Genomic DNA, 27,257 nt, shown 5'->3' on the forward strand with positions numbered 1-27,257 from the left:
CCTGGACCATAATAAATATTTCCCCTAATATGCCCCTAACCTAAATGTAAGTTTTCTTTTCGTTTTTGTCTCCGCTTATATTTTGCAAATTAAGCAGCATTTGAGATGTTTTCGTTATCTCAATGCATTAAACAGAACTGAAATAAATTCTTTTATTCCAAACATTTGATACAGAATACATGCTGGGAATAGGGCAAATAAATTCATTTGTTATGTCTCGTTTATGTCATTTTTGGCTGTACTGGCTCATCTTCTAACTATGCACACAAATAAAAACATATTTCTCTCCCAACTCTTTGGTTCTTTATGGAGCATAAGGGTTTAAAACTAGAACATCAGCAAACGTTTACTAAATGTAAGTTTTCTTTTCGATTTTCTCCCAGCGTAATTTTTGCATGCTAAGCAGAATTGAGCTATTTTGGTTATCTCAATGCATCCAATAGGACTAAGATAAATTCTTTTATGCAAAACATTTGAAATAGAATGATGGGAATATACGATACATAAACTAACTGCAAATCATTGTTGTTTTGGGTATTGAATACAGATTTTCTTGATGAGTACATGAATATTGTACTCAATTCTATTTATAAAGATCTGACTTGGACAATCGTGGGGTAGGGATGGCAACCAGAGGTATTTTCTTTTTGAGAACAATACCAAATTTCTCTGATATATCCAAATTTTCTCCTTGGGGTATTGTCCAATCAAATAAGTGCACAAGGGTGGCAAGAGAATACAAAACCGTCCTCTCAGCCATTGCTATTCCTGCACATATTCTTCTTCCAGACCCAAATGGGAGATAATTGAAGTTACTCCCACTGTAGTCGCACTCGGCATCCAAGAACCTTGTAGGATCAAATTCTAGTGGTTTTTCCCAAATGGAAGGGTTTGTATGAATAGCCCACACATTCACAAACACCCGAGATCCCTTTGGGATTGTGTAGCCTCCTACAGTGGTTGTTTCACTCGGGCAGTGAGGGACTAGAAGTGGAAGTGCAGTGTGCAATCGAAGAGTTTCTTTCATCACAGCATGCAAGTAGGGTAGCTTATGAATGTGAGACTCTTCTACAATGTTATCTTTCCCAACTACAACTTCCAATTCCTCTTGGACTCTCTTCATTACCTCTGGCTTGTGCATCATTTCTGCCATTGCAAACTCAATTGTGTGGGATGATGTGTCAGATCCACCGACAACCATGTCCTGTTTGTGATCATTCAAATTTTCGACAATATTAGTCACAAAAATTTTCGATCTCCTTCTATAATAATAATAATAATAATTTTTCCTTTTAAGGTCCCTAGTCAAGGTTTGGTTAGGTTTCTAAGAAAGAAAAAATTCATTAAAATTCTCAATGTACGAGGAATGAATCAACTCCTCACGGCTTGCACTCATCCTGCCAACTGAGCTAGAGCTCACTGGCGTCATCCAACATCGTTTTACATTGAGATTTGAAGCGTGTTAAGAAACTTGAGATACATCATCTCAAAAGCTAGCTCAAGGGGTGGGAGTGCCCAAGGCCTTATAAAGGCCATATTAGTTGTCCATCTAATCAATGTGGAACTATATATCTCAACAAGCCTTCTCACGCAAGAGCTCTTTAGGCTAGAAGTGTGGAAATTGCACAGGCCCATTTTTGGTTTACCTTTTTGTGCTTTTTTTTTATTTTAATTCCACTTTTTAAAGCGGGGGACGGTGAGGCTCTGTTACCATGTTAAGAACCTTGGGATACACCACCCCAAAAGCTAGCTCAAGGGGTGGGAGTGCCCAAGGCCTTATAAAGGCCATATTAATTGCTCATCCAATCAATGTGGGACTATATATCTCAACAATACGTTAGTTTATAATTAAAAAGCGAAATCATAATTTAGTTTGGTCCGGTTAATTTTGGTCGATCACATTTTTCTTAAAATAAAAAAAGAATAACATTTAAATTTATTTTTTTATTTAACATTAAATTAGCTTTAAAATCTTTACAAAAAAGTTATTCAATTCATATAAACTACAAAATTGCCTAAAAACTTTCATATAGATATCAATAAATTAATTATAATCATCTATAAAGTGGTGTTTGGTTGAGGGGGGTTTTCAAACTTTCCTATGCAAATGAAGGAACGAATCCAGAAATCACTTGTTTGGTTGAACAGATTCAGTCTAAATACCCAGCTATCTTATTTGCATTGCATTTTCAATTTGCTAGTCGAATGATAGGTTCCGTCACTGTTGAGAAAGAATAGTTGGAGGTGGTTTTTATGTGAAAACCGACTAAATCACTGTGTAGACAAATTCTTGGAGACCATTATACCCTCTCAAAAAAGGATATTATCTTCTTGTGTGGTCAGCAGCTGGCGTGAGTAGACCATTGCATTTCTTCTTGCAGACCATTATATGTCGGACTTGAGTGTCACTTGATCTTCAATTTAGAAGTTTAGCTAACTACTCTGCGAGTGAGTTCACACCAGCTGTTCGGTGTTTTGCTTCTGTGAGCATTCTTTATATTTTGAGTTGCATAATTATCTTGAAAACGTGGGCATCTACTTCTTGTTATTGCTTCTGTATGGTCTCGTCAGGTTCAACTTCCAGCTGCGTGGACCGGCCCTCGTGCTCAATCACCACTTTATACGACCTCACTATGAGTGATGATGGGCGTGAACCAAGACGTGCCCGAGCGTTGAACTGAGAAGCAGAAGCAGAGGAGACTTTGGTGATGGGGTGGTGCTTTTGTTTAAAAACAAGGATATTTTCGTAATTGCCACTTATTTCTCCATCTATATTTTACCTCAAACTAAACATAGGCTTTATAAATCTTACCAAATTTGTCCGATAAAATTTTTTCTAACCAAACAAAATTTTTTTTTTATATTTTTCTACCAAATTCACTTTTCAACTATTTCCATATCAATTACATTTCCCTAGTATTCAAAAAAAACCATTGCATTTCTTCTTGCAGACCATTATATGTCGGACTTGAGTGTCACTTGATCTTCAATTTAGAAGTTTAGCTAACTACTCTGCGAGTGAGTGCACACCAGCTGTTCGGTGTTTTGCTTCTGTGAGCATTCTTTATATTTTGAGTTGCATAATTATCTTGAAAACGTGGGCATCTACTTCTTGTTATTGCTTCTGTATGGTCTCGTCAGGTTCAACTTCCAGCTGCGTGGACCGACCCTCGTGCTCAATCACCACTTTATACGACCTCACTATGAGTGATGATGGGCGTGAACCAAGACGTGCCCGAGCGTTGAACTGAGAAGCAGAGGAGACTTTGGTGATGGGGTGGTGCTTTTGTTTAAAAACAAGGATATTTTCGTAATTGCCACTTATTTCTCCATTTATATTTTACCTCAAACTAAACATAGGCTTTATAAATCTTACCAAATTTGTCCGGTAAATTTTTTTCTAACCAAACAATTTTTTTTATATTTTTCTACCAAATTTACTTTTCAACTATTTCCCTATCAATTACATTTCCCTAGTATTAAAAAAAAATTTGTAAGGTGAAGCGTCTCCTATATGTCAAAATCGTAAAAGCTACATAGGTGATTGAAAATAGTTCAGTTTGATTTGATTTAATTATATTTTGAAAGTGAAAATAAAAATACAAATCAAATCAATCAAAATCAAAATTAATTTTTATCTATTTTTTAATTTTCTTCTTTTGGATTCAAATTGACGTTGTTCAATTTTTTATTTTTATATTTTCCTTTTTCAAGCACAACTAACAATGACTTGTAGGTGGTATCAAAATAAACCAAGAACTGCCGGCTCATATAACTCCAAAAAATGTGTAAGCTATAACAAAGTCAAAGCTTAAATATATTATGACATGATTTGACGTGGTATGTAAGTTAAAAAAGAAGTGGAATTTAATCAATTATTAAATCTTTTTAATTTTCTTAAATAAAATTTTAAATAAATATTCATATATGTAATAATTAATTTTAAAATTTTAATATAAATTAGTATAAGTCTTTTTATTAATACAATTTAATACAATATATGACTAGTCAAACTTAATGTAATTTATAAATTTGTAAATAAATTTTGTAATTTTTTTTTGTTAATATAACATTTTTCATATCAAAAAATAGAGAAAAGTTATAGTTACTACTTTTTTTTTTTACTATTTGTTACTATTAAATCTTAACTGTTGATTTTCGTTAATTTAACGATTATAATTTATTAGGTCACATTTATTAATTAATTAATTATTAATTTTGATAAATTATAACCGTTAGATTGACAGAAATCAGCGGTTAAAATTTAGTAGTAACAAATAATAAAAAAAAATAGTAAAAAAAAGAGTAATAACTCTAACTTCTTCCCAAAAAATATCAAAATTACGAACCAATGTATCGCTGCAAATAGTTCACGATCTATGTAAGGGAAATTTCTACAATATTACATATGGATTCAATTTTCTATAAATTCTTCCGATTAAAATCAAATAACAAATAGTAACACTGACATGTAATAGAGAAAAGTCTATTTCAAAAAAGAAAAGAAAAGAAAAGTGAAATCTCAAATAAATAATATATATTACTGATACACCAAAGATCAGCTCCTACGTAAGTTTGGTACAAAACATGATAACAATAGAGATAGATAAATTGGAAAGTAGAATTTCTGAAATGAACATACCATGAGGAGTGACTTAATGTGGGTCATGGTCATTGGTGTCTTGGAATCTCCTTCATCTTTCAAATTTAACAGAAACTGCAGAAAATCCTTGCTTTCTTTCTCCATCTTCACCCGCTGTCGTTGACCAATCATCTTTTCGAATATCCTATCGAACCGCGGGACCAACGCATTCATCTGTTTCTCCACACCTTGCAAATCGAATCGGGCCAACCCGGGAAAGAAATCCGACAAGTTCGGTTTCCCAAGAAGATCCGTCATCTCAGCCACCGCTTCCCTGAACTCCACCCCCAAGCTTTCCCTCTCTGCCCCATCCACCGCGCCACCCCACATCATGTTCGTTATCACATTCAGCATCGTCAGGAACACCTGCTCCCCCACGTTCACCGGAGACCCGATCCGACTGTACAAATACCCGACCGTTTTCCTTACCTCCTTGCGGCGGAGATCGTACACGGAATCCAGGGTGGTGTTGCTTAGCATCTTGAGCACGCACACTTTCCTCAGCATCCTCCATTCGGGTCCGTACGGGGTCCATACTATGTCGGATCCGCCGTAGGTGGCTGCTCTGACGGCGGCGGGCACGTCACGGTTGGCGAAAACGGTGTCGTGGTCTTTGAGAACCTCACGAGCGGTGGAAGGTGAACTCAACACGATGGCAAGCTTGCTCCCGAGTCGGAGCCTGAAAATCGGGCCATGGGTCCTGGCTAACCCGGCGAAGTAAGAGTGAAGGTCCGGGTCGAGGGATAGAAGGTTCCCGAAAAAGGGGATGCCAGGTGGACCTGGTGGCAGCCTCTGAGTATTGGGTTTGAGGAAGTACCAAGTAACCGCTGAAATGACTAAGAAAGTAAGAACCAAGGTTGTACTTATGCAATCCTTAAGGTTTAGGTTCAGATTTTGAAAGAAAGTTAAGAGTATCATGGTGCTATTATTGTATTGAGATTTCTGAAGGGAAAAATAGTTGAAGGGTACATCACAAGATGAGGATGATATATATATAACGGAAGAAAGTTTAAACAGAGCTATGCAGTGCAATGGAAAGCTAGAATCAGACAAACATGACTCTGCACGTAGGAAGGTATCTTTCAGATTTTCACCACATTGATTCTTTCTTGCTGGGGATAGCTTGATATTTTTAAGAGATTAATTTAGTGAAAAAAATTAAAGAATTAAGATGATAATAATTTAATTTTAAGTAATAATTTTTTAAATAAAATAAGATGATACCCGAATTGGCATTGTTTAACTGACAATATTATTGTTTCTTTAGAATTATTTCTTTTAATAAACAAAATGAACTAAGCTCAAGAAACAAAAAAGAAAACAATAAAAAAACAGAGCATGCGGTGGTCTGCTGGCAAGAATTAACGCTCCGATTGTATTAGTTTTTGGGAGAAGAAGTTTTTATGTTTGGCTTATTTTAGAAGTATTTTTAAAAAAGGTAAAATTATTTAAATTTAAAAAAAAAATATTTGATTTTTGATTTCTATTTATTTTAGAAACTAAAATTTTTAACTTAAAAAAAAAAAAAATTTACTTCTCTTTTTTTAAAGTAGATATCCAAATAATAATTTATAATGAAAACTATTTTTTTCTAAAAAAAAATATAGTTTTTGAAGAAAACTTTTTCATTCAAACAGGCTCTAGGAACCCGAGCGAGGGGAAATAAAAGTACATAATTCTTCTATCTCATTTTTATCCAAAGGAAAGCATGCGGTTCATTACAAAATTACACTAATTAAGTAGGTTATTTGTGATCAAATAACATAACCACATGACTACTTTTTCACGTGAGAATATTCACTCTCCATGTCAAGTATCATAGCAATGTGAATTGTAGAACATTAATTCAATGTTAATTTTATAATAAAATATTTGAGATTCTCTAAAAGCCTGTTTGACATATTTATTTTAAGGTAAAAAGTTACTTTTAAGTTAAAGATAAAAAGTAAAGTTAAAAATTATTTGATGATTATTTAAAAGGAAAATATACTTATATGTTGTAGGAAAATATTTTTTTTATTCTACACGTACATCAATTTTCTTATTTTTTTTATAACTGGATAGTCCTACAGATGATTGTCTCTACAGTATATAAGAGATTCTCTCCTATTGCGTGATATTAATAAAGCCCTTATTTAGAGTAGGAAAAATAAAATAATTTGTTATTACGATGATTACTAAGGTAAAGAGTAAAATTGGTAAATATAAATTTAAAATATGGGTACATCTTGAAAATAAATATGAGAACTCTAAAAAAAACTAATATATATATTAAAAAAAATTTCTCGTGAGCTTCTGCTTTTTTTATTTATTATAAGAATTTTTTTTATAATAATATTTTTTGGAAAAACATTTCCACAAAAAATAACACTTCTCAAACACTTACTAAAGACAACCGGCACTAACAAAACATTTGATAACATATCTTGAATACCAATACTAAGAGCCAAGAGGAAAAAAAAAGTACCGTAATAATACAAACTAAGTATATAAAAAATTACTGTATCATGATTCATGCATGTATTCAGATTATGTTTGCCTGTTTGGTTTCATTTTTTATGTCTGGTTTATAACATTTTTGGCTGTAATGGGCTCATCTTCTAGCTATGTAGACAAATAAAAGCATATTTCTCTCCAAACATCCTGTGTCTTTATAGTAGCTTAAGGGTGTAAGACTAGAACCTCGGTAACTCATAATTAGTGATATGAACTGGTTAGGTTAGACTAAGTTAGGCTTTAATTTAAATATGTTAGATATATCAAATATTTTGAGTATAATTTGACTTGTTAATGTTATAGAGGCTAAATTATAAGCTTGAAATGACCTGTTTTGTTAAAAATAAAAGATTTGGCCTGAACTTTTAGACTTACTATAATCTCAATTATAGTAAATCAAATATGTTTTGCCTAAAAAAAAAAACATGTATTGCTTAAAAAATTAGAACCTAAATGTAAGTTTTCTTTTCGTTTTGGTCTCCGCTTATATTTTGCAGATTAAGCAGCATTTGAGCTACTTTCGTTATCTCAATGCATTAAACAGAACTGAAATAAATTATTTTATTCCAGACATTTGAAATAGAATGAATATGCTGGGAATACGGTAAATAAATTCATTTGTGATGTCTCGTTTATGTCATTTTTGGCTGTACTGGCTCATCTTCTAACAATGTAGACAAACAAAAACATATTTCTCTTTCAACTCTTTGGTTCTTTTTTTTTTTTTGGTAAACAACTCTTTGGTTCTTTATAGGAGCTCAATGGATCGAATATAACTAAAATAAATTCTTTTTATACAAAACATTTGAAATAGAATGACTATGACGGGAATAAACGATACATAAACCAACTGCAAATCATTGTTGTTTTTAGTATTGAATACAGATTTTCTTGATGAGTACATGAATATTGTACTCAATTCTATTTATAAAGATCTGAATTGGACAATCGTGGGGTAGGGATGGCAACCAGAGGTATTTTCTTTTTGAGAACAATACCAAATTTCTCTGATATATCCAACTTTTCTCTTTGGGGTATTGTCCAATCAAATAAGTGCACTAGTGTGGCAAGAGAATACAAAACCGTCCTCTCAGCCATTGCTATTCCTGCACATATTCTTCTTCCAGACCCAAAGGGGAAATAATTGAAGTCACTCCCACTATAATCCCATTTAGAATCCAAGAACCTTGTAGGATCAAATTCAAGTGGTCTTTCCCAAATGGAAGGGTCTCTATGAATAGCCCACACGTTCACAAACACCCGAGATCCCTTTGGGATTGTGTAGCCTCCTATAATGGTGGTTTCACTGGGACAGTGAGGGACTAAAAGAGGAAGTGTAGAGTGCAATCGTAGAGTTTCTTTCATCACAGCATGCAAGTAGGGTAGCTTATGAATGTGAGACTCTTCTACAGTGTTATCTTTCCCAACTACAACTTCCAATTCCTCTTGGACTCTCTTCATTACCTCTGGCTTGTGCATCATTTCTGCCATTGCAAACTCAATTGTGTTGGATGATGTGTCAGATCCACCTACAACCATGTCCTGTTTGTGATCATATAAAATTTCGACAGTATTAGTCACAAAATTCTTTGATCTCCTTCTATAATTACTATTATTATTATTTTTTCCTTATAAGGTCGTCAATGTTTGGTTAGGTTTCTAAGGAAAAAAAACTCATTAAAATTCTCAATGTACGAGGAATTAACAAACTCTCAAGGCTTAAACATCCTGCTAACTGAGCTAGAGCTCCCTGGCGTCATCCAACGTCATTTTATATTGAGAATTATGCGTTAGCTCATAATTAAAAAGCGAAATCATAATTTAGTTTGGTCCGATTGATTTTTAGTCAATCACATTTTCTTAAAATAAAAAATTAAGATTTAACTTTTTATTTAACATTAAATTAGCTTAAAAATCTTTACAAAAAAGTTGTCCAATTCATTTAAGCTCCAAAGTTGCCTAAAAGCTTTCATATAGACATTAATAAATTAATTATAATCATGTATAAACGTAAAAAACTTAAAAGCTACAGTGATTGAAAATAGTTCAGTTTGGTTTGATTTAATTATATTTTGAAAATGGAAATAAAAAATCAAATCAATCAAAATTGATTTTTATCTATTTTTTAGTTTTCTTCTTTTGGATATACGAGAGCCGGGTCGCCAGTGAATCACTATATTCATGAGAATCTCACAACTAAGCAAGTCTACTTATTTCTTGGGGTTTGCAATTATGCAAGAGACCTAGTCCCAAAGTTTATTCAAATAACCTCACCTCTCAAGGCTATGTTAAAAAATAATCAATCACAATGGTCTCAAAGTAAATCGCTACAGTAAAAGAACTGAACCAACTTTGTTAGAATCTCCCTCCAGTCAAGATTCCCACTGATGGAAATCGTATTGTACAGATTGACGCTAGTGATAGCTTTTGGGGAGCAATCTTTACAGAGGAAAAAAGACAACAAGAAGCATGTGTGTGCATATGCAAGTGTCAAGTTTCAAGAGGCTGAAAGCCATTATCACTCCACATATAAAGAAATCTTAGCTGTTAAATATCGAATTAAGAAATTTGAATTCCATCGTATCGGTCACAAGTTCATAGTGGTACTGGATAATTCATCCTTCCCAATGATCATGGACTTTAAAAGAAAATTATTTCCTACTCCTCAATTACTCAAACCGAAAGATTGGTTTAGCAGATATGAGTTCACAAAAGAGCATATAAAAGGAGATAAGAATCTGGTCCCTGTCTTACTTTCAAGACCATCGACAATCCACTTCCTCACTCACCAGAAACCAATACCTTTAATAGCCACTATGCAGTCCTTAACTTTGCCCCATCTCTCCCAAACCACTATTACCTTCCTGAAGTTTACCTTCCTGAAGTCGAAGAAGACAAAACCACTAAAGTACTGATGAACTGCTCTAGGAACAAAATCTTTAAATATCTTTCAAAGATAATTAGAGCATATGGCCTAGATAACATCTTATCATATGGCCTCATCCATCCTGAATACCTCTACCATTTCTTCAAACTAAATCCTTCAAAAGCCTTTAGCAATGACATCTGGAAATTCCTGTGGCATATGTGTAACTTATACTATATTGCCATAGAAATCCCAGTCCAATCTATCTACAATAAAATGCTGAAAGAAGATCCTTTTCATGGATACTTCTTTCTTTCCTTTCTTTACCAATTCTGTGGAAAAGAACTATGGCTCTGACATTTGGGAAAATAATATTATTCTAACAAGCTTAACCAAGTGATTGTCTTTTATCTCCATAAAAGTTGGAATTGTGATGATGGATTTCTTCATCCTATCACAATCTATTGTCAAAAAGGTCCCCTCTGTGGTTTCTCTCTTGAACCCTTTAAGCTAGACTGCGGTCCTTTTATGAAAAATATTTAGAAACGTCTTGCAGAACTCAATGGAGTGATCTTTAGAGACCTCTGACCTAAATGGGAAGATGATGCCCCGTGGGAAGTTTTTCCTATTTGGTGCAGAGATCGATTTAAAGCAAATGTAGAAATATATCACGAACATCTTAATGAAGCACTAAAGACTCCTCATTCTCAAGGAGAGCGTTCCTATGTAAAGCCTGTCATGAAAGACAAAGGACCAGGCCTTGAAATCTTTAAAGATTCTCAAGACCCTTATAATGTGAAAATTCCAAGTTCCCCAATTAATGAAGAAAATTTTGAAGAGTATCTTCTGTACCTTGAATTTGAGAAATAAGAAAAAGGAGAAGCAAAGGAGCTAGTGAAAGAATGGACCTAGATGGGCAATAGCCCATTATTAAGACAGATTGGGCAAGAATTATCTAGTTTTGGGCCTAAGAAGATTATTAGCCCAATATTAGTGTGTTGGTTGTGATGTATGCATGATGTAAGCGCTTTGGTAATCAAGTTTGTCTCGTAATGTTTGTGTTGATGTACTTTTCTAGAGTGTTGTATTATAGAGTGGGATGTAGGCGGTGATGTAATGTTATTTGGCTTGTTATGCTTTCCTCACCGATGAACAGGTGACCTTGTGAACTTGTAATGGCAAGAGCTTGCCTACCCATCAATAAGAAGTGTGTTGTTCTTCAATGGCTTTCTAAAAAATTCTTTCTTAGCCCTCTAGTTTAATCTATTATCAATGCTCTAGCATATTCATACTGAGCAATGCTCTGCACTCGCCATGGATATGGATCTTGTGCATCAAAAAGGTCATGACATGAAGATTGATCATTTGCTACGGACCTATGATCATTATATTTGTGAGATGAGTCTAGTAAGCTCTCCCATTAACATAGAAGAAAAAGCTATGGGCAATAGGCTATGGTTTGCCACCGTAAGTCCTAACTTGGCCTATAAGCAATCTGATGAGTTTAAAGGAGACTTTAACATGGATAGTCTCAGTTGTGAGATTCTCGTGAATATAGTGATTCAAAGGCAACGCAGCCGTATATAGGACAAGAACTAATGAAGTTTCTTGATGAGAATCTTATAGCTAAGCAAGTCCACTCATTTCTTGGGGTATGCAATTATGCTAGAGACTTCATCCCGAAGTTTACTCAAATAACCTCACCCCTCATGGCTATGTTAAAAAACAATCCAACATAGTGGTCTCAAAAGAAAATAGCTACAGGAAAAAAAAGTGAAGCAACTTTGTCAGAATCTCCCTCCAATCAAGATTCCCACTGATGACGCTAGTGATAGCTTCCAGGAAGCAATCTTTTTAGAGGAAAAAGAATACTAGCCAGGTCGCCTGTGAATCACTTTATTTATGAGAATCTCACAGCTGAGACTGTCCCTGTTGGAGTATCCTTTGAATTCATCAGAGCACTTACATGCCAAGTTAGGACGTACGACATAGCCAATTGCCCATAACCTTTTCCTCTATGTTAATGGGAGACCTTACCAGACTCATCACACAAATATAATGATCATAGGTCCATAGCAAAAGATCAATCTTCATGTCATGACCTTTCTGATGCACAAGATCCATATCATGGCAAGTGCAGAGCATACTCAGTATTGACTATGGTAGAGAGATAATCATAAATTAAACTAGAAGGCTAAGAAAGAGAAGAGATAATTTTTTTGAAAGCTGTTGGAGAGCAACACACTTCTTATTGATCGGTCGGCAAGCTCTTACAATTACAAGTTCACAAGGTCACCTATTTATAGGTGAGGAAAGCATAACAAGCCAAATTACATTACATCACACTCCAGAATACAACACTCTAGAAAAGTACATCAAGATAAACATTACAAGACAAATTATGCAGATGGGTATAACCATATTTTTGCCATTCTAGAACAAATTATGGTGGGATTTCTAGAGTTATGTATTGTTTTGTAGAGAAATATGGTAAGGTATGATGGGAGACTGAGGAGTCTTGGATATATTCCTTGATGACTTTTTTTTTTTGGAGAAATAAGGGTTCTAATGGATGAGGTCCAAGTGGTTTTATGTTTCTTGAAGGCATAATAAAGGTTTATCAGAACTGGGACTTTTTAAGTTATAGCAGTTGTATATGGGATTTGAGTATTTTCATACAGATAATCTATTTTGGAAGCTGAACGCTTATTACAGGATTGGAGGTGGAGACATAAGTATTTGAGCAGAGGATGAGATAGAGCGACAAGAGGGTGTGATATCAATATCTTGGGTATCTATGTATGTCGAGATATCTCTTTCATTCATCACTACTAATTTAATTCGTGATATACTCTCAATTTTAAATCCATATAAGGATTTGATACCAACATTAGCCAGGTTGCCTATGAATTTTTTTTTCAAGTACAACTAACAATGGCTTGTAGATGGTATCAAAATAAAACAAAAACTGCTCGGTCATATAACTCCAAAAAATATGCAAGCTATTAATAAAGTCAAAGCTTAAAATTATTATGACATGATTTGACGTGGTAATTAGGGTTGACAAAACGGACCAACCCGGCTCGACCCAGCCTAACCCGCATGCAACTCGAAAAAAATGAGTCGGGTTAGGGTTACCTCGAAAAAAAAATGAGCCAGAAAACCTAACCCAACCCAACCCGAGTCGAGTTAGGGTTGGCTCGCAGGTTGGCTCAAAAGTATGGCTCGTGGGTTGGTTTGAAAAAATAGCTCGCGAGTTGGCTCGAAAATTGGTTCGCGGTTGGCTCGAAAATTGCTCGCGGGTTGGCTCGTTTTCAGCCTATTTAAATGAATTTGTAATATTAATGCACCAACTATGTGGCTTCCATAAGCTTAAACAAGAAGGTTACAAAATGAGAAATAAAAGCAAAATATTCTAGTTTCGAATTTTCTTCACAACAAATTTGCACCAACATCAAGAAATAATTAGAACCACTTGCTACCAAGTGGGTAAGATTTTTGAACCAAACAGAGCCAGCACAGCCTAACAATATAAAAATGACAGGGATGTGAGAAGATTAGAGACTTAGGTTTAGAGAAGGAACAAAGACGACGACAGCATGTGTGGGTTTTGTCTATTTTTTGTATATTATATGTTGTATTTAAAAAAAAAACCTCAACCCGCAAGCTGGCCCGTTTGACCCGCGGATTAGGTCGTTTTTTTCTGAGCTGGCTCGAGTCGGGTTGGCAGCTCATTTTTGCCAACCCTAATGCTAATGTAAGTTAAAAAGGAGAAGAAGTTAATCATTTATTAATATTTTTAAATAATATTTTAAAATAAATATTCATATATTTTTCTATAATAATTAATTTTAAAATTTTAATATAAACTAGTATAAGTCTTTTAATTTAATATAAGTAAATTAAATAAAATTCAAAATTATCATTTTAAAGCTCTATTATATGAATAATATCAAAATAACGAACCAATGTATCGTTGCAAATAGTTCACAATCTATGTAAGTTTGGACTAATAATTTACTAATCAAAACTATACATACTTTCTATTTTTAGCTTCTTATGTTAATAAGTTGGTACAATACGACAACTAACATGATAACGATAAAGATAGATAACTAAAAAAGTGACACGAAATTTAATTTGAAAGTGGAATTTCTGAAATGAACATACCATGAGGAGTGCCTTAATGTGGGTCATGGTCATTGGTGTCTTGGAATCTCCTTCATCTTTCAAATTTAACAGAAACTGCAGAAAATCCTTGCTTTCTTTCTCCATCTTAACCCGTTGTCGTTGACTAATCATCTTTTCGAATATCCTATCGAACCGCGGGACCAACGCATTCATCTGTTTCTCAACGCCTTGCAAATCGAATCGGGCCAACCCGGGAAAGAAATCCGACAAGTTCGGTTTCCCAAGAAGATGAGTCATCTCAGCCACCGCTTCCCTGAACTCCGCCCCCAAGCTTTCCCTCTCCGCCCCATCCACCGCGCCACCCCACATCATGTTCGTTATCACATTCAGCATCGTCAGGAACACCTGCTCCCCCACGTTCACCGGAGACCCGATCCGACTGTACAAATACCCGACCGTTTTCCTTACCTCCTTGCGGCGGAGATAGTACACGGAATCCAGGGTGGTGTTGCTTAGCATCTTGAGCACGCACACTTTCCTCAGCATCCTCCATTCGGGACCGTACGGGGTCCATACTATGTCGGATCCGCCGTAGGTGGCGGCTCTGCCGGCGGCGGGCACGTCACGGTTGGCGAAAACGGTGTCGTGGTCTTTGAGAACCTCACGAGCGGTGGAAGGTGAACTCAACACGATGCCAAGCTTGCTCCCGAGTCGGAGCTTGAAAATCGGGCCATGGGTCCGGGCCAACCCGGCGAAGTAAGAGTGAAGTTCCGGGTCGAGGGATAGAAGGTTCCCGAAGAAGGGGATGCCAGGTGGACCAGGTGGCAGCCTGTGGTGGGTGTTGGGTTTGAGGAAGTACCAAGTAACCGCTGAAATGATTAAGAGAGCAAGAACCAAGGTTGTGCTTATGCAATCCTTAAAATTCAGGTTCAGGTTTTGAAAGAAAGTTGAGAGTATCATTGTGCTATTGTTGTATTGAGATTTCAGAAGGGAAAAATAGCTGAAGCATATGTTACAAGTTATGGATGATATATATGTGAATTAAAATTAAATAGAGAGCTAAGCCATGCAATAAAATGGATAAATAGGGAAAAGACAAATATGAAATCACTTTGTGGACGACGTCGCCCTATGGCCAGGAGCAAATGACTTCTTGTGCTTGTTTGTTTCACCACCACAATAATTCTTTATTGATAGATTTAGGGCTAATTTCATATTTTTAAAAGATTAATTTATTTTAAAACTAAATAATTAATAGAATAATATTTTATAATATTTTTTTAAAAAAAATAAGATGAAAAATTAATTTTTAAATATTAAATGAAGAGTTTATTTTATTTCTAGAGATAAATTAATTTTTAACATTATTCATTTTAATATCAATTTGTTTGAAATTAATCTAAACGGAATATTAACCTAATCTGTAAAGAAAAAAGCAAGAATATTAAAACGTTTTCTAAAATGAGTTAATTGGGAAAAAATCTAAAAAGAATCAGAAATGGAAAGATTAACAACCATAAATACTCAATCTTTCAGGCATCTTAATACGATACACAAAATGACAAAAGTAACCGAGTCAATGCTTTAAATTCAGTTTTATAACATGACGTAAATATCAAAGTGTCGTTCTAATAAATTTTTAATCTATGATTTAGCCATATATAGTAAATTAGAGTATATTTTTTAAAGAGTTATTATATATTTTAATATATTCTCCCTTAAGTAATAACACATTTAAGTCAACTCTAAGCTTGCTACTGCATCATCATGGCTTCTCCACGGTCCAAGATGGTATTGGGTTTTATCATAGCCATTGAATCTTATTAATCGGTGGATGCTAATAGAATTTTCACTCGACCGATTGTTTTTGTCATTGATTGAATCTTCCCATAAGTACAAACGAAAAGCTGTACATAAATGAATAAGACAACTATACAAAATTACAAAATACAAAATACAAATATAATAACGTTACTATTCCAATTTAAACATAAATACAAATAGTTGCATGATGATTCAAAACTAAACATAAATGTAAATAGTAACATCATCCTATATTTCAAAAGCAAATATGATTCTATCATAACACTTCTCTTCAAGTTGGAGTATGAAGACATCAAGTGCCCAACTTGTTAGGTATGAAACAAAATTGCTTCTTGCCAAGTGTCTTGGTAAAAATATTGATCAACTGGAATTCACTAAGAACATGCGAACAAGCAATATTTTTAGCTAAAAGATACTCTCTTATAAAATGACAGTCGAGCTCTATGTGCTTTGTTTGTTCATGGAACACTGGGGTAGAAGCTATGTGAATTGCGGCTTGATTATCGCAATAGAGCTTCATAGGCTGCTTGTGTGAGACACCAAGAGAGAACATAAATAATTTTAACCAGATGAGCTCTGTAGTAGTAGGAGACATGGCTCAATATTCTGCTTATGCGAATGACCGTGATACTGTTACCTGCTTTTTAGTTTTCCAGGAGATAGGGAAAGATCCAAGCGTGATAAAATACCATGTGGTTGAGTGATGAGTAATAGGACAGCTAGCCCAATCAGAATGACAGTAAGCATGCAATTGAAATTAATATATGACCTGAGAAACAACCCTTGGCCTGGACTGGATTTTATGTAGCGCAGTAAACAAAGGACAACATTATAGTGTTCAGCCTTTGGCTATTGCATGAACTGGGACAAAGTATGCACAACATAGCTAATATCAGGCCGAGTAATAGTGAGGTATACCAATTTGCCAATTAAGCGAAGATAACGAGAAAGGTCATCACAATCAGAACCGGAGGCTAAGGCTAAGCAGATATTTTGTTCAATAGGAAGTTCAAATGAGCAACATCCAAGGAGACCAACTTCTATCAGAACATCCATAGCGTATTTACATTGGCTTAAAAACAAGCCAGTGGGCGCCCTTACAATTTCTATGCCAATGAAATATTTAAAAGCACCAAGATCCTTTATTTTGAAACAAGAGTTAAGATAAGCTTTGAGCTGGGCACATGCAGCAGAGTCATTGCCAGCCAAAATGATATCGTCCATATACACCAACAAAGCCAAAAAAATGTTTTCTTGTTTTCAGAGTGAACAATGTATAGTTTGCCTTGGACTGGATGAAACCATAACTAAGGAGAGAAGAGGACAACTTTGCGAACCAATTTTATGGTGATTGGCGAAGACTATATAGGGACTTGCGTAATCTACAAACCTTCAATACTGAAGGGGAAAAACCTGGTGGCAGACGCATGAAAACCTCTTCTTGAAGATCTCTACGCAAGAAGGCATTATTAACGTCAAGTTGGTGTAATTTCCAACGGTTGACAATAGCAATAGCTTGAAAAGATCTGACACTAACCATTTTGGTGACTGGAGCAAAAGTTTCAGTGTAATCCTCACCTTCAACTTGGTTATTTCCATCGATAACCAAGCGAGCTTTGTAATGCTCCACCATGCCATATGTGTTAAAGAATAACATAAATCATTAAAAAGACCATCACACAATAACTTAAGGTTTTGGGTTGAAGTGATTCTTTACATGGTATTAGAGTTTCAATGACCACAAAGTCACGAGTTCGATTCATACCGCGCCTCCCACTTGTGGAATTAAATAAGCATAAGGTAAATCAAAAATTGGACCTATGCAATAATCAACACTTCAAACTCAAAGAGCTCTTACGTGAGGGGATGTGTTAGAGAATAATATAAACCATTGAAAAAATCCTTACTCAATACTTTAAGATTTTGGGTTGAAGTAATTCTTTACGATATGAGCTGTAATTAACCCGGTACACCCGTTTACACGGTATAACACGTCTGCCAGGTGGTAAATCCGAGAGATCCATGATTTATTTGCTTCGAGGGCATCAACTTCACTTATCATAGCAGCATGCTATCTTGGGTCAACCATAGCATCCTTTCAAGAATTTTCTTCTTTACTGTGCTAACAACAACAACAAAAAACAAACGAGGTTTTGGAGAAATTTTTAGTAACTGACATAATTAGTGATTGGATACCTACTGCCGGAAGTGCAGATTGAAAAGGATGATTGTGGAGAATAGGGTTGTGTACCAATAAGGTTACACTCATAGTCGCGGAGGTAAGTGGGTGCCTTGTGATCACGTTGAGATCGCCTCGTGACGGGATCAGGATTGGGGGCACAAGGAGCAGGATCTGAACTTTGGCTGTAGTTAAATCAGAAGTGCTCCCCTTACTACAATGGTTGTTTCGGGTGCAACAATAGCATCAGTGGTGATGTGAGATGGATCTGTGTCGTCGCATGAATCACCAGGCTGCGCATCAGAGACTGGGTAAGAAGAAGGCAAAGTTAGTGCAAGACAGTTGGTCGAGCTTCGATCATCTGCGTGTGGAAAAATTGTTTCATGGAATTTGACATCTCGTGAAACAAAGGTAACTTTAGTCTCCAAATCAAAAACTTTCCAACTCTTTTTCCCAAAAGGATAACCAATGAAGATGCATTTCCTTGAGCGGGCAACAAACTTATCACGTGGTTTTGGGATCGTTTGTGCATTACATATAAGCCACTGAAAACTTTGAGATGATGATAATTTGGGGGTGTGCCAAAGAGAATCTCATTTGGTGTTTTGCCACGCAAGAGGGAGGTGGAGCTCCTATTGATCAAATATGTCGCTGTGAGTACGCAATCACCCTTGAATTCAATGGGCAGGTTGCTTTGAAAACGTAATGCACGAGCAATGTTGAGAATGTGGCTATGTTTGCGTTCAACAAGACCAATTTGTTGAGATGAACCAACACAAGACGTTTGTTGGAGAATTTCATGTTGTTTTAGAGTTTCCCAAAGTGAATGAGAAAGGAATTTAGATCCATTATCAGTACGAAAAGATTTTATTTGCTTGCCAAACTGAGTTCTTATCATGGTGATGAAATTTTTAATGAGACGAATAGTTTCACTATTCTCAGACATTAAGAAAACCCACGCCCACGACTAAAGTCATCAACAATGGTGTGAAAATAATGTGCCCCAGATAAGTGTGCAGTCTTATATGGCCCCCATATATTACAATGGAGTAGATCAAAACAAGCATTGTTCACAGTAGAACTAAAAGGAAATTCATTTTGAGTTTGCTTAGCATGACGACATACATCACATAAAGCAAATTTATTTGTCTTAACATTAAGAGAATCCACAACATGAATTAAAAAGAGACTCTTGGTAGATGGATGGCCCAGACGTTGATGCCACAAATGATCTTCATCAGAAATCTGCATTGCATAAACCTGAGAGCATTGTTGGTGGTACGTACACATAAACCCCATTAGTCCAATCGGCTTCTTCAAGGTGAGTTCCTGCAAATCCCACAATTGCTTGGCGGTGTCAAAGTATTGAATAAATGGTTGAATAGCTGCGGATCAATGGTTTTGTCTATCCATCCAGTGATCATAGAATTGCAGACAATCCAAGCATAGGACTGGTGTGGTGATAGAGCTGGTAATAAATCCCAGCTTATTTTTAGCCTTCAATGCATTTTTCATGGACTTGCTCCAATTGTCATAGTTGGACACTTGGACTCCTCTTGTAACAGAACATTTGTTAATAGGATCCCTGGGTTGTTAGAGGACGCAACATAGAAAGGTGAACGTGGATCTGTAACTTTGAGATTTCTGTTATGTAAGGCATCGAGAGCCATGTTGAGGGACAAAAGGAAAATAAATGAAGGATAAAAAGGTTGCGCGTTGGAAAAAGGAAAAAAAAAATGTTAAAGGAAGATCAGGCCCTGGTCACTGGTCAGTCTCCTGATACCATAATAGAATTTTCACTGAACCGGTTGCTTTTGTCATTGATTGAATCTTCCTATAAATACAAACGAGAAGCCGTACAAAAATGAATAAGACAACTATACAAAATTACAAAATACAAATAGTAAGGTCATGATTCAAATCTAAACTTAAATGTAAATAATAACCTAATAATTCAAATCTAAACATAAATGCAAATAATACTATCATCCAACAATTCAAATGCAAATATGATCCTATCCTAACAGTTGCTAGAAAGTTGGTCAGTTAAGTGAAATTTATTTGCATATCTTATAGCCATCATTAAATCGACGCTCGAGCATGAATTAATTTCACATTTTAAAGTGTGAAAAATTTCGTCACCATGATAAGAAAATTAATTTTTATAATATAAAAGTTTTTATTTATCGGCTTTTAACTAATATATATTTGGATAGAATATTGTAACAACCAATTAGTGTTACAATGTTACTATGAATCTATTTTACCGTTAAATCGATTATGTTGATCCAACGGTTATATTTATTTTCATCTTTGTATGGTTATGAATCCTTATATTTAATGTGAAAGCATTAAATATGAGAAATCATAACCATATAAAGGTTCCTATATAAAGGTGAAAATAAATATAAAGTATTAAATATGGAGAATCATAACCGTACAAAGATGAAAATAAATATAACTGTTGGATTAACATAATCAATTTAATGATAAAATTGATTGGTAGTAACTGTAGTAGTAATATTAGTTTGGTTGTTACAATATCTTTCCCCGTAGATATTATTGTTTGGATGATCACAACAAAGATAAACTTTAACGGCAATATTAACCACTGGCTGTTGCAAGCCAAGTTTTGGAGTGCATATGTATAATTTGTCTAATGAGAATTTTCCACACGCTTTAGGTGTGAAATTAATGTTCATTTACTGCTTGAGCCAAACCCTATGCATGAAAATAAGCCTATTTTCAAGGCTATTTTGTGGTGAGCAGTCCCCAAAGAGAGAGGACCTTTCTCTGTCTTGTGGCTAAGGAATCTCTTCTTACCAATTTTCAGAGGAAAATTGGTCATCTCAAGTTTGTGTGACACGCAGTTTTAGAATTTCAATTTTAAAACTAAGATTTTTAATTTAGAATGATTTTGTTGGTATGATCTTGTGGCGGCGTTGTATGAACTTGAAGGTTTTAAAAACCAGAAACACAATGACCATGAAATTTGACATATGATTAGGTTTCACATAATGGAGTGTGAATTAACCTTTAAGGTGCCTAACGAGTCGTTCGAAGCCTTTGGTATTAGCGAGGTTCGCAAAGTTAGCTGGAGTCAGTGAGAGATCATGGTTCTCAGGCAGCTTGTGGTTGAATTTTAGTAGTGCTAACTGCTAAGGGTGGATCATTCTATGTAATAATGGGAGTGGATTCTGGTGTTTAAAAATATATGATATGATCATATAAAATATTATAACTATATAAAGATAGATTAATAAAGATAAAAAAAAAGAGAAAAAACATTAAAATAAATTATAAAATCATAACCGTTAATTCACTCTTATATCACTCTTATATGATTGTGATTTTTCTACATAATCATATTTATTTTTAACGCGAGAAAATCCATTTCCATGTAATAATACTTATGAATTGTGATTCTAATCATCCGTTCTTCTCTATATGCAAGGACATAATGCAGAAGGTTGTTGCTTTGAGTCTGTTGATTGGAAGCACGTTTACCGTAAGCCAATTTCGGTGTTGGCTTCTGCCTTCATATTTTTAGTCAAGCGCTTCCAGTTCTTATTTCTTACCTTTACTCAGTAAGAACAGCTTTTGAGTCTTTGACCCAGTTATCTCACCAAATAAATAGATACAAAAATAAAAGTTTCCAAATTTAATCTCTATTTTTCGAATTAGATGTTTATATATATGACTGACAAACTTGGAACATACTTCCCTTGATAGCATTCCGTGCACAAACAAGCACAGCATGTGGGGGCACACAAATAACTGAAAATCTTCAAATTCCAAACAAAGAATGTCACCTGTTGTGAGCTTCAAAACATAGTTTAATGTTGGGAACGAAAGATTCAACAAAATTGGCAGTAACAAAATGAGTATTTGTCAGTCTGTAGTTTACTAGATTATTTGCATTTCATTGATACGAATTTCCTTCTAAACCATTTCTCAGTGTAACTTGTCACCTAAACGGCCAAACCTTCGCAAGCAATCTGCAAAACTGGTAACAAGATTAGCACACTTCAAAGGGTCCTTGATATGTTCCTTGTAACATGCTAAGGAAGCAAGCTTCTCAGCCATGCAAGGCTTAGGCTTTGGGTTTGGAAGCTTATACTCTTTATCATGGAGATCCTTTGCCTTTTGGGTTACTTCCTGCAACATGTTCTCCTCCTGCTTCTGCAATCTTTCCAAAACCTTCTCACTTTCCTGAAGCACAGACTGAATGCCTTCTAACTCTGAATGGGCAGGTTGTACAGGTAATGTTGCAGGTAGAAACAGAGGGGGCTGCACTGGCCACCCTGGAGCAGCTGCACTCTCGGGCTTTCCAGTTACATTTGATTGGGGCTTATCAGTCCCTCTTGGCCCCTTACGTCTAATCCTTCTAGTTTTCTTCTTTACCACCGCATCATCAACAAGCTGATTAACAAGGTCATTGCCTATCTGAATTGTAAACTCACCCATACTACTACGGTAACTCCTGCAGAATGTTCCAGAAAGATATCATTAACTTTGATAATGCTGAAAAAAGATTGATGTAAGAGCAGTAGAAAAGAAATTAAATAAAATTAGGGTTTTCTTATAATTTCAAGAAATATTAGTTGATTTTTGTGGCTTCTGTTTATGGTAGCATTTTAAGTCAGATTTATCTTAATTAAGTGTCTTATTTGTAAGGTCCTTAATGGGCTTGCGTAAGTAGTAAGAGTCCGGAATTATGTTAGGGGAGTGTTTTCTTGCAATTTGATTTCTAGTAAGTTGTATGTAATAACTGTAATTTGGAATTTGTAACAGGTAATGGTTGGAGGTCATGTAATTTGAAGCTCTAAGCTTGAACTATAAAAGCTAAACCTCAACCTTTGTATAGAGATCCTTACTTGAATATTAAACCCAGAAGAATCTAGAAGAATTTTCTTCTTTCCTAGTTTTTATACCAGAAGAACAAGCCGTTGGCTTTGTTTGATTCTTTCTGCTTTGAAACCTCCTCTATTTCTTAGTAGAAACATATTCGACTCTTTGCTCTACATCAAAGGTTACAAATTATGATGCATTGACACTGATGTTTGATGTTTCTTGCAGTGTCGAAGTGTCAGACACAACATTGACACTGGTTTGACAGTCATATGACACATGCCAGACACAATTTAAACCCTCAGCTGACACCTAAATATGACTTTCCACTTCAAAGGACAGGGCTAATGGAAAAAAAAAAATTTGCTCTTTTTTTGAAAAAAAATTAACTTTCAGAAAACAGCTTAAAATATAAACAATTCTTTAAAAGATACAAAATATTAGAGAACCTTCTCCAAGGAAAATGTAAGCCGATGCTTACATCATAAAATGATGTCCCTTAGTATTTTTTATATTGCTCGCATTTAATTTCATTTGACTTGTGCACACACACACATATATAGTTCCATGTCTTGGTTTCTTATATTTTGGACATTGTGTGTGCCCGTGTGTTCATGTTGTGTCCATGTCAATGTCCATGCTTCATAGCAAATTATGTTTATGCTCTATGAATTAGTTACTAATTCCTCCATTAGGTTCCTAAATCAAGAGAATTAAACTGAAAGTGAAAAACAAAAACATAAATTTCACAAACTGAGGGTTCCCTAATGGAAACTAACAAATCTTGCCACTGTGACGACAGCCTTAGCTTAGAAAGGGGAATATATTATCCAGTGTGACCCATCACTTCCAGTCCAGTAAGTTTCTCTTAGCCCTCACAAAATACTATGGGTGTTTGGTAAACTAGAAATTGGTTCTTAATGTTCAAATTTAAACAAGTTACTTAAATCAATATAAAATTGAACTAGCTCCAAAATATATTTAGTTTTCTTAATATTTGGTTATGAATCAGTTTAACACTAACTATTTTTCGTTATATCATGGTCTATCATTTTTTTAGGGGAAAAATGTTGAAGTAAGAAGCCACCAAAGGGAGAGGAATTAGTAAAATATAGATTCAATTACAAAATGGGTAGTTTAAAATCAACTTTACAAAGGAATTCTTTTGAACTGTTTTGACTTTAAAAAATCAAATAAAAACTAATTTTTCAAATATGAAGTGACTACAAACACATATTACTTTGAAACCTGCCCAAGTGTACCTAGTTATTTGGGTTTTTGACATTAGCAAACTCCCACTAGGATTTAGTGATGAACCATTCATCGAAAATATAAGCAACAACTCAAACCCAACAATAAGAGTTTTGTCATGCATTTCTTTCATGGAGATCCTCTGACAACATCGTGATGTTTCCCCATGGTGTCAAACTATAAATAAAATACTCAAAAAAGAAAAATGTGCATCTTGGCATGTGTCTCAAATTAAGGTGTCAGTGCATACTTATCCTGATTAATTTTATCTTAAAGAACTATTGGAACCTAAAACTGATACAGGTACGTGATGCCATAGGCCCATAGACTAATACGCACATACAAAAATAAATGCAATTGGGAAAAAAAATCCACTTTCAACGCTAACACTTGAAAAATTGCCAGAACAGAGTCCATACATTAAACTTAACCCCCACCAAACATGCTTAAGTCCTTTATCAACTACACATAATTAAGCATCGGAAATCTACAGCAATGAATACAAACGGTTGCTGTTATGAAAAATCTTTCATGTGCATGTAAATTGTCAGCTAACACAAAACACTTTGAACCACGGGCTACGTTCTCAAAAGAAGTTCTCCAAAAGCAGAAAAAATTATATAGTCAAAAAGTTTTGTGGCATCACATATTATTGTCAGTACTCAACAGCAAGCTCTGCAGATCTGTATGTGCGCTTTATCCAAATTTTCTGTAGAAAAGGATAACATTCCAGACTAAATGCCATTCAAATGGTTGTTTTTTCCCCTAAAGACAAGTGCCAAACGCACAACTTGCTCTTTCTACCTTACTAAATTGAAAGCTCTCATAGTTAACCATAAAATACATGTATAAAATTGATTATATACAACCTCAAAGCGAACATTAAGTTGATCTGGAATTAAAAAACAAAAAAACGAGATAAACCCTAACAATTGGTCAGAATACCCGAATCCAGGTAAGTAATTCAACAAATATAATCATCACCAAGAACAGCTAGACCATCAAATAAATGGGAGAAAAAAAAAAAAGCAATCAGAATCAACATTCACAGGAGAACATGAAAGTAGAATAACGTACCGAATCGCACGATAATGACGATAATTTTCGATTCCACGAGTTATCGCACTAAACTAAGGAGGAATAACGCTATTGTGAGGTCCTCGGTAACGGAGGCAGGTTGCATCTCTGCAAGTGCAAACCCTAATACGATGGCCCAGACTCCAGCTAAAGCGACCTCACTCTCATTCACACAATTGGTCTGAATACTCGAAAGTCTTATATTATATAATAATAATTTCTAATATGATTTTTATTTGTTTCATTAAACATCTTTTTCTTTATAAATTCAACCATAAAAAAATGTTTATGCAGTTAATGCAGATAAGTATTTATCCTCAAAACAACGTTGTTTAGTATTGAAATCTTAAAAAATTATAAATATAAAAACTATTATAACCCTGAAATAAATTAAAATTACAAAAATAACATAATTTTTGCCTCAAAACAACGTTGTATTAACTTATTCCAGATAGAACGAGCGAACCTATTCAACAATTAACATGAAATACCTTTTTAACCACCAAAAATTTATTACTTGAACTTGTCATGCCTTGTCGATATATTCAAAAATATTTGTTCAAATTTAAAATTAATATTAATACCATAAATATCTTATCTAACTACAATTTTATAAATTTTATACCTTTTGTAATTTACGTTGCACTAACATCGACTCGGAACATAAACACTACATGACATTCCAATATGATAATTCTAGTTAGATTTCGATATATCGGAAACGTTTTGATATTAAATAATATTTTAATTTATATAGTATATATTTTATTTAATACTCAATAATTTAATAAAAAGATGAAATTAAACTTATAATACCCATTAATTTTGTAAAGAAATATAAGATATCACAGATATTTACATTAAATTCAATAAAATGATAATCGTAATTCAACTTTGAACCCTTTTTGAGTCTTTGCAACGTATGTTGGAATGTCGAAAAGTGTCGGACACGACACGTCAGATTTTTTGATGTGTCGGTGTTTATGTAATAACCTCTTTTTTTTTGCTGTTTTTTATTTATTTTCTTTTTATTTTATGTCAATATTATATTTTTTTCAATTCTTATCCTAATATTTAAATTCATTTTATTAAAAACTATTAAAAACAAAAATAATTTATGATGGGTTCCATTTATTAAGAAAAAAAATTATTTAAAAAAAAATCCTATTTTTTTATTTCAAACTTAAAAATAATTTATAAACCAATTCAAATCTTATTTTAATGGAATATCAATGTAAGACATGCTTTTTTAATCAAATCAAATTGAATTTTAGTGATAGTAAAGACAACCTTTTAGGCTTACCAAAAAAAAGACAACCTTTTAGAAAGTTAATTTTATTAAAAAAAAAAACAACACACCATTGAAAAGTCACTAATTATTAGAGTAAATATTAAGTTTGGTCCTTTAAGTCTAGGTTGATTCCCTATCTATTTTTTTGGTAAACGATTGATTTCCTATTTAATAAAAAGGTTTAATATTTTTTATATAAGAGATAAATTTATTTCTTATACACATGTATAAAAGAGTATGAGACCCATGTGAGGCCACCTGAGAAGAACATAGATAAAGAAAAAATATGAATTCTATATATTTTTATATGTATAAGAGTAAATTTATCTCCTATATCATGATAAGTATTAAATCGCTAATAAAAATATCAAATTCTTCACTTAGTAATATTTAAATGATTAGGTTAGGTTAAATTAAATTAATTCAAAAAGGACGGTTAAATTAAAAAAGAAAGAGAGTAAAGATACAGGAGAATGTTCCGGTTAAACGAGGCTTTAAAGTTTGGAGTCCCCTTTGTACTAAAAAAAAAAAAGTTGGAGTCCCCTCACAAAGTCTAGAACTCAACATGGCTAGTTCATGTGGTCCAACTTGGACTATCGGGGGGGTTAGACTTGGACTGTTTGTAACATTTCAGAGTTCTATGAGAAGA

At 34.4% G+C, this 27,257-nt stretch overlaps 4 protein-coding genes across 4 annotated transcripts; all 4 read right to left on the bottom strand.

Moving 5' to 3' along the window:
- Positions 1–494: 494 nt before the first annotated feature.
- LOC133293675 (geraniol 8-hydroxylase-like) lies at positions 495–5,684 on the bottom strand. Its single transcript, XM_061492277.1, has 2 exons — positions 4,643–5,684; positions 495–1,204 (listed from the first exon to the last, which is right to left on the bottom strand). The coding sequence occupies exons 1-2, from the start codon at positions 5,558–5,560 to the stop codon at positions 584–586; spliced, it is 1,539 nt and encodes a 512-aa protein (XP_061348261.1). The 5' UTR covers positions 5,561–5,684; the 3' UTR covers positions 495–583.
- A 2,233-nt stretch (positions 5,685–7,917) lies between these two features.
- LOC133293662 (geraniol 8-hydroxylase-like) lies at positions 7,918–15,127 on the bottom strand. The gene is made up of 2 exons (XM_061492254.1): positions 14,175–15,127; positions 7,918–8,680 (listed from the first exon to the last, which is right to left on the bottom strand). Exons 1-2 carry the CDS (start codon positions 15,093–15,095, stop codon positions 8,060–8,062), a joined length of 1,542 nt encoding a protein of 513 aa, XP_061348238.1. The 5' UTR covers positions 15,096–15,127; the 3' UTR covers positions 7,918–8,059.
- Positions 15,128–16,808: 1,681 nt separating this feature from the next.
- Positions 16,809–17,183, bottom strand: LOC133293655 (uncharacterized mitochondrial protein AtMg00810-like). Its single transcript, XM_061492244.1, has one exon. It carries the CDS (start codon positions 17,181–17,183, stop codon positions 16,809–16,811), a length of 375 nt encoding a protein of 124 aa, XP_061348228.1.
- A 4,641-nt stretch (positions 17,184–21,824) lies between these two features.
- LOC133293689 (uncharacterized) lies at positions 21,825–25,480 on the bottom strand. Its single transcript, XM_061492293.1, has 2 exons — positions 25,318–25,480; positions 21,825–22,621 (listed from the first exon to the last, which is right to left on the bottom strand). Exon 2 carries the CDS (start codon positions 22,603–22,605, stop codon positions 22,093–22,095), a length of 513 nt encoding a protein of 170 aa, XP_061348277.1. The 5' UTR covers positions 22,606–22,621; positions 25,318–25,480; the 3' UTR covers positions 21,825–22,092.
- Between the last annotated feature and the right edge of the window lie 1,777 nt (positions 25,481–27,257).

Source organism: Gastrolobium bilobum, unplaced genomic scaffold (genome assembly GCF_033153095.1).
Source record: "Gastrolobium bilobum isolate Gb01-03AN ecotype WA unplaced genomic scaffold, APGP_CSIRO_Gbil_v1 utg762, whole genome shotgun sequence".
NCBI classification, from domain to species: Eukaryota; Viridiplantae; Streptophyta; class Magnoliopsida; order Fabales; family Fabaceae; genus Gastrolobium; species Gastrolobium bilobum.

Excerpts from the sequence above, each read along its gene's own strand:
- LOC133293655 (XM_061492244.1), bottom strand. The coding sequence starts at position 17,183 with ATGGACGATATCATTTTGGCTGGCAATGACTCTGCTGCATGTGCCCAG.
- LOC133293689 (XM_061492293.1), bottom strand. The coding sequence starts at position 22,605 with ATGGGTGAGTTTACAATTCAGATAGGCAATGACCTTGTTAATCAGCTT.
- LOC133293675 (XM_061492277.1), bottom strand. The coding sequence starts at position 5,560 with ATGATACTCTTAACTTTCTTTCAAAATCTGAACCTAAACCTTAAGGAT. Across the intron at positions 1,205-4,642 it reads ACATTAAGTCACTCCTCATG|GACATGGTTGTCGGTGGATC; the intron begins GTATGTTCATTT and ends GATCACAAACAG.
- LOC133293662 (XM_061492254.1), bottom strand. The coding sequence starts at position 15,095 with ATGATACTCTCAACTTTCTTTCAAAACCTGAACCTGAATTTTAAGGAT. Across the intron at positions 8,681-14,174 it reads ACATTAAGGCACTCCTCATG|GACATGGTTGTAGGTGGATC; the intron begins GTATGTTCATTT and ends GATCACAAACAG.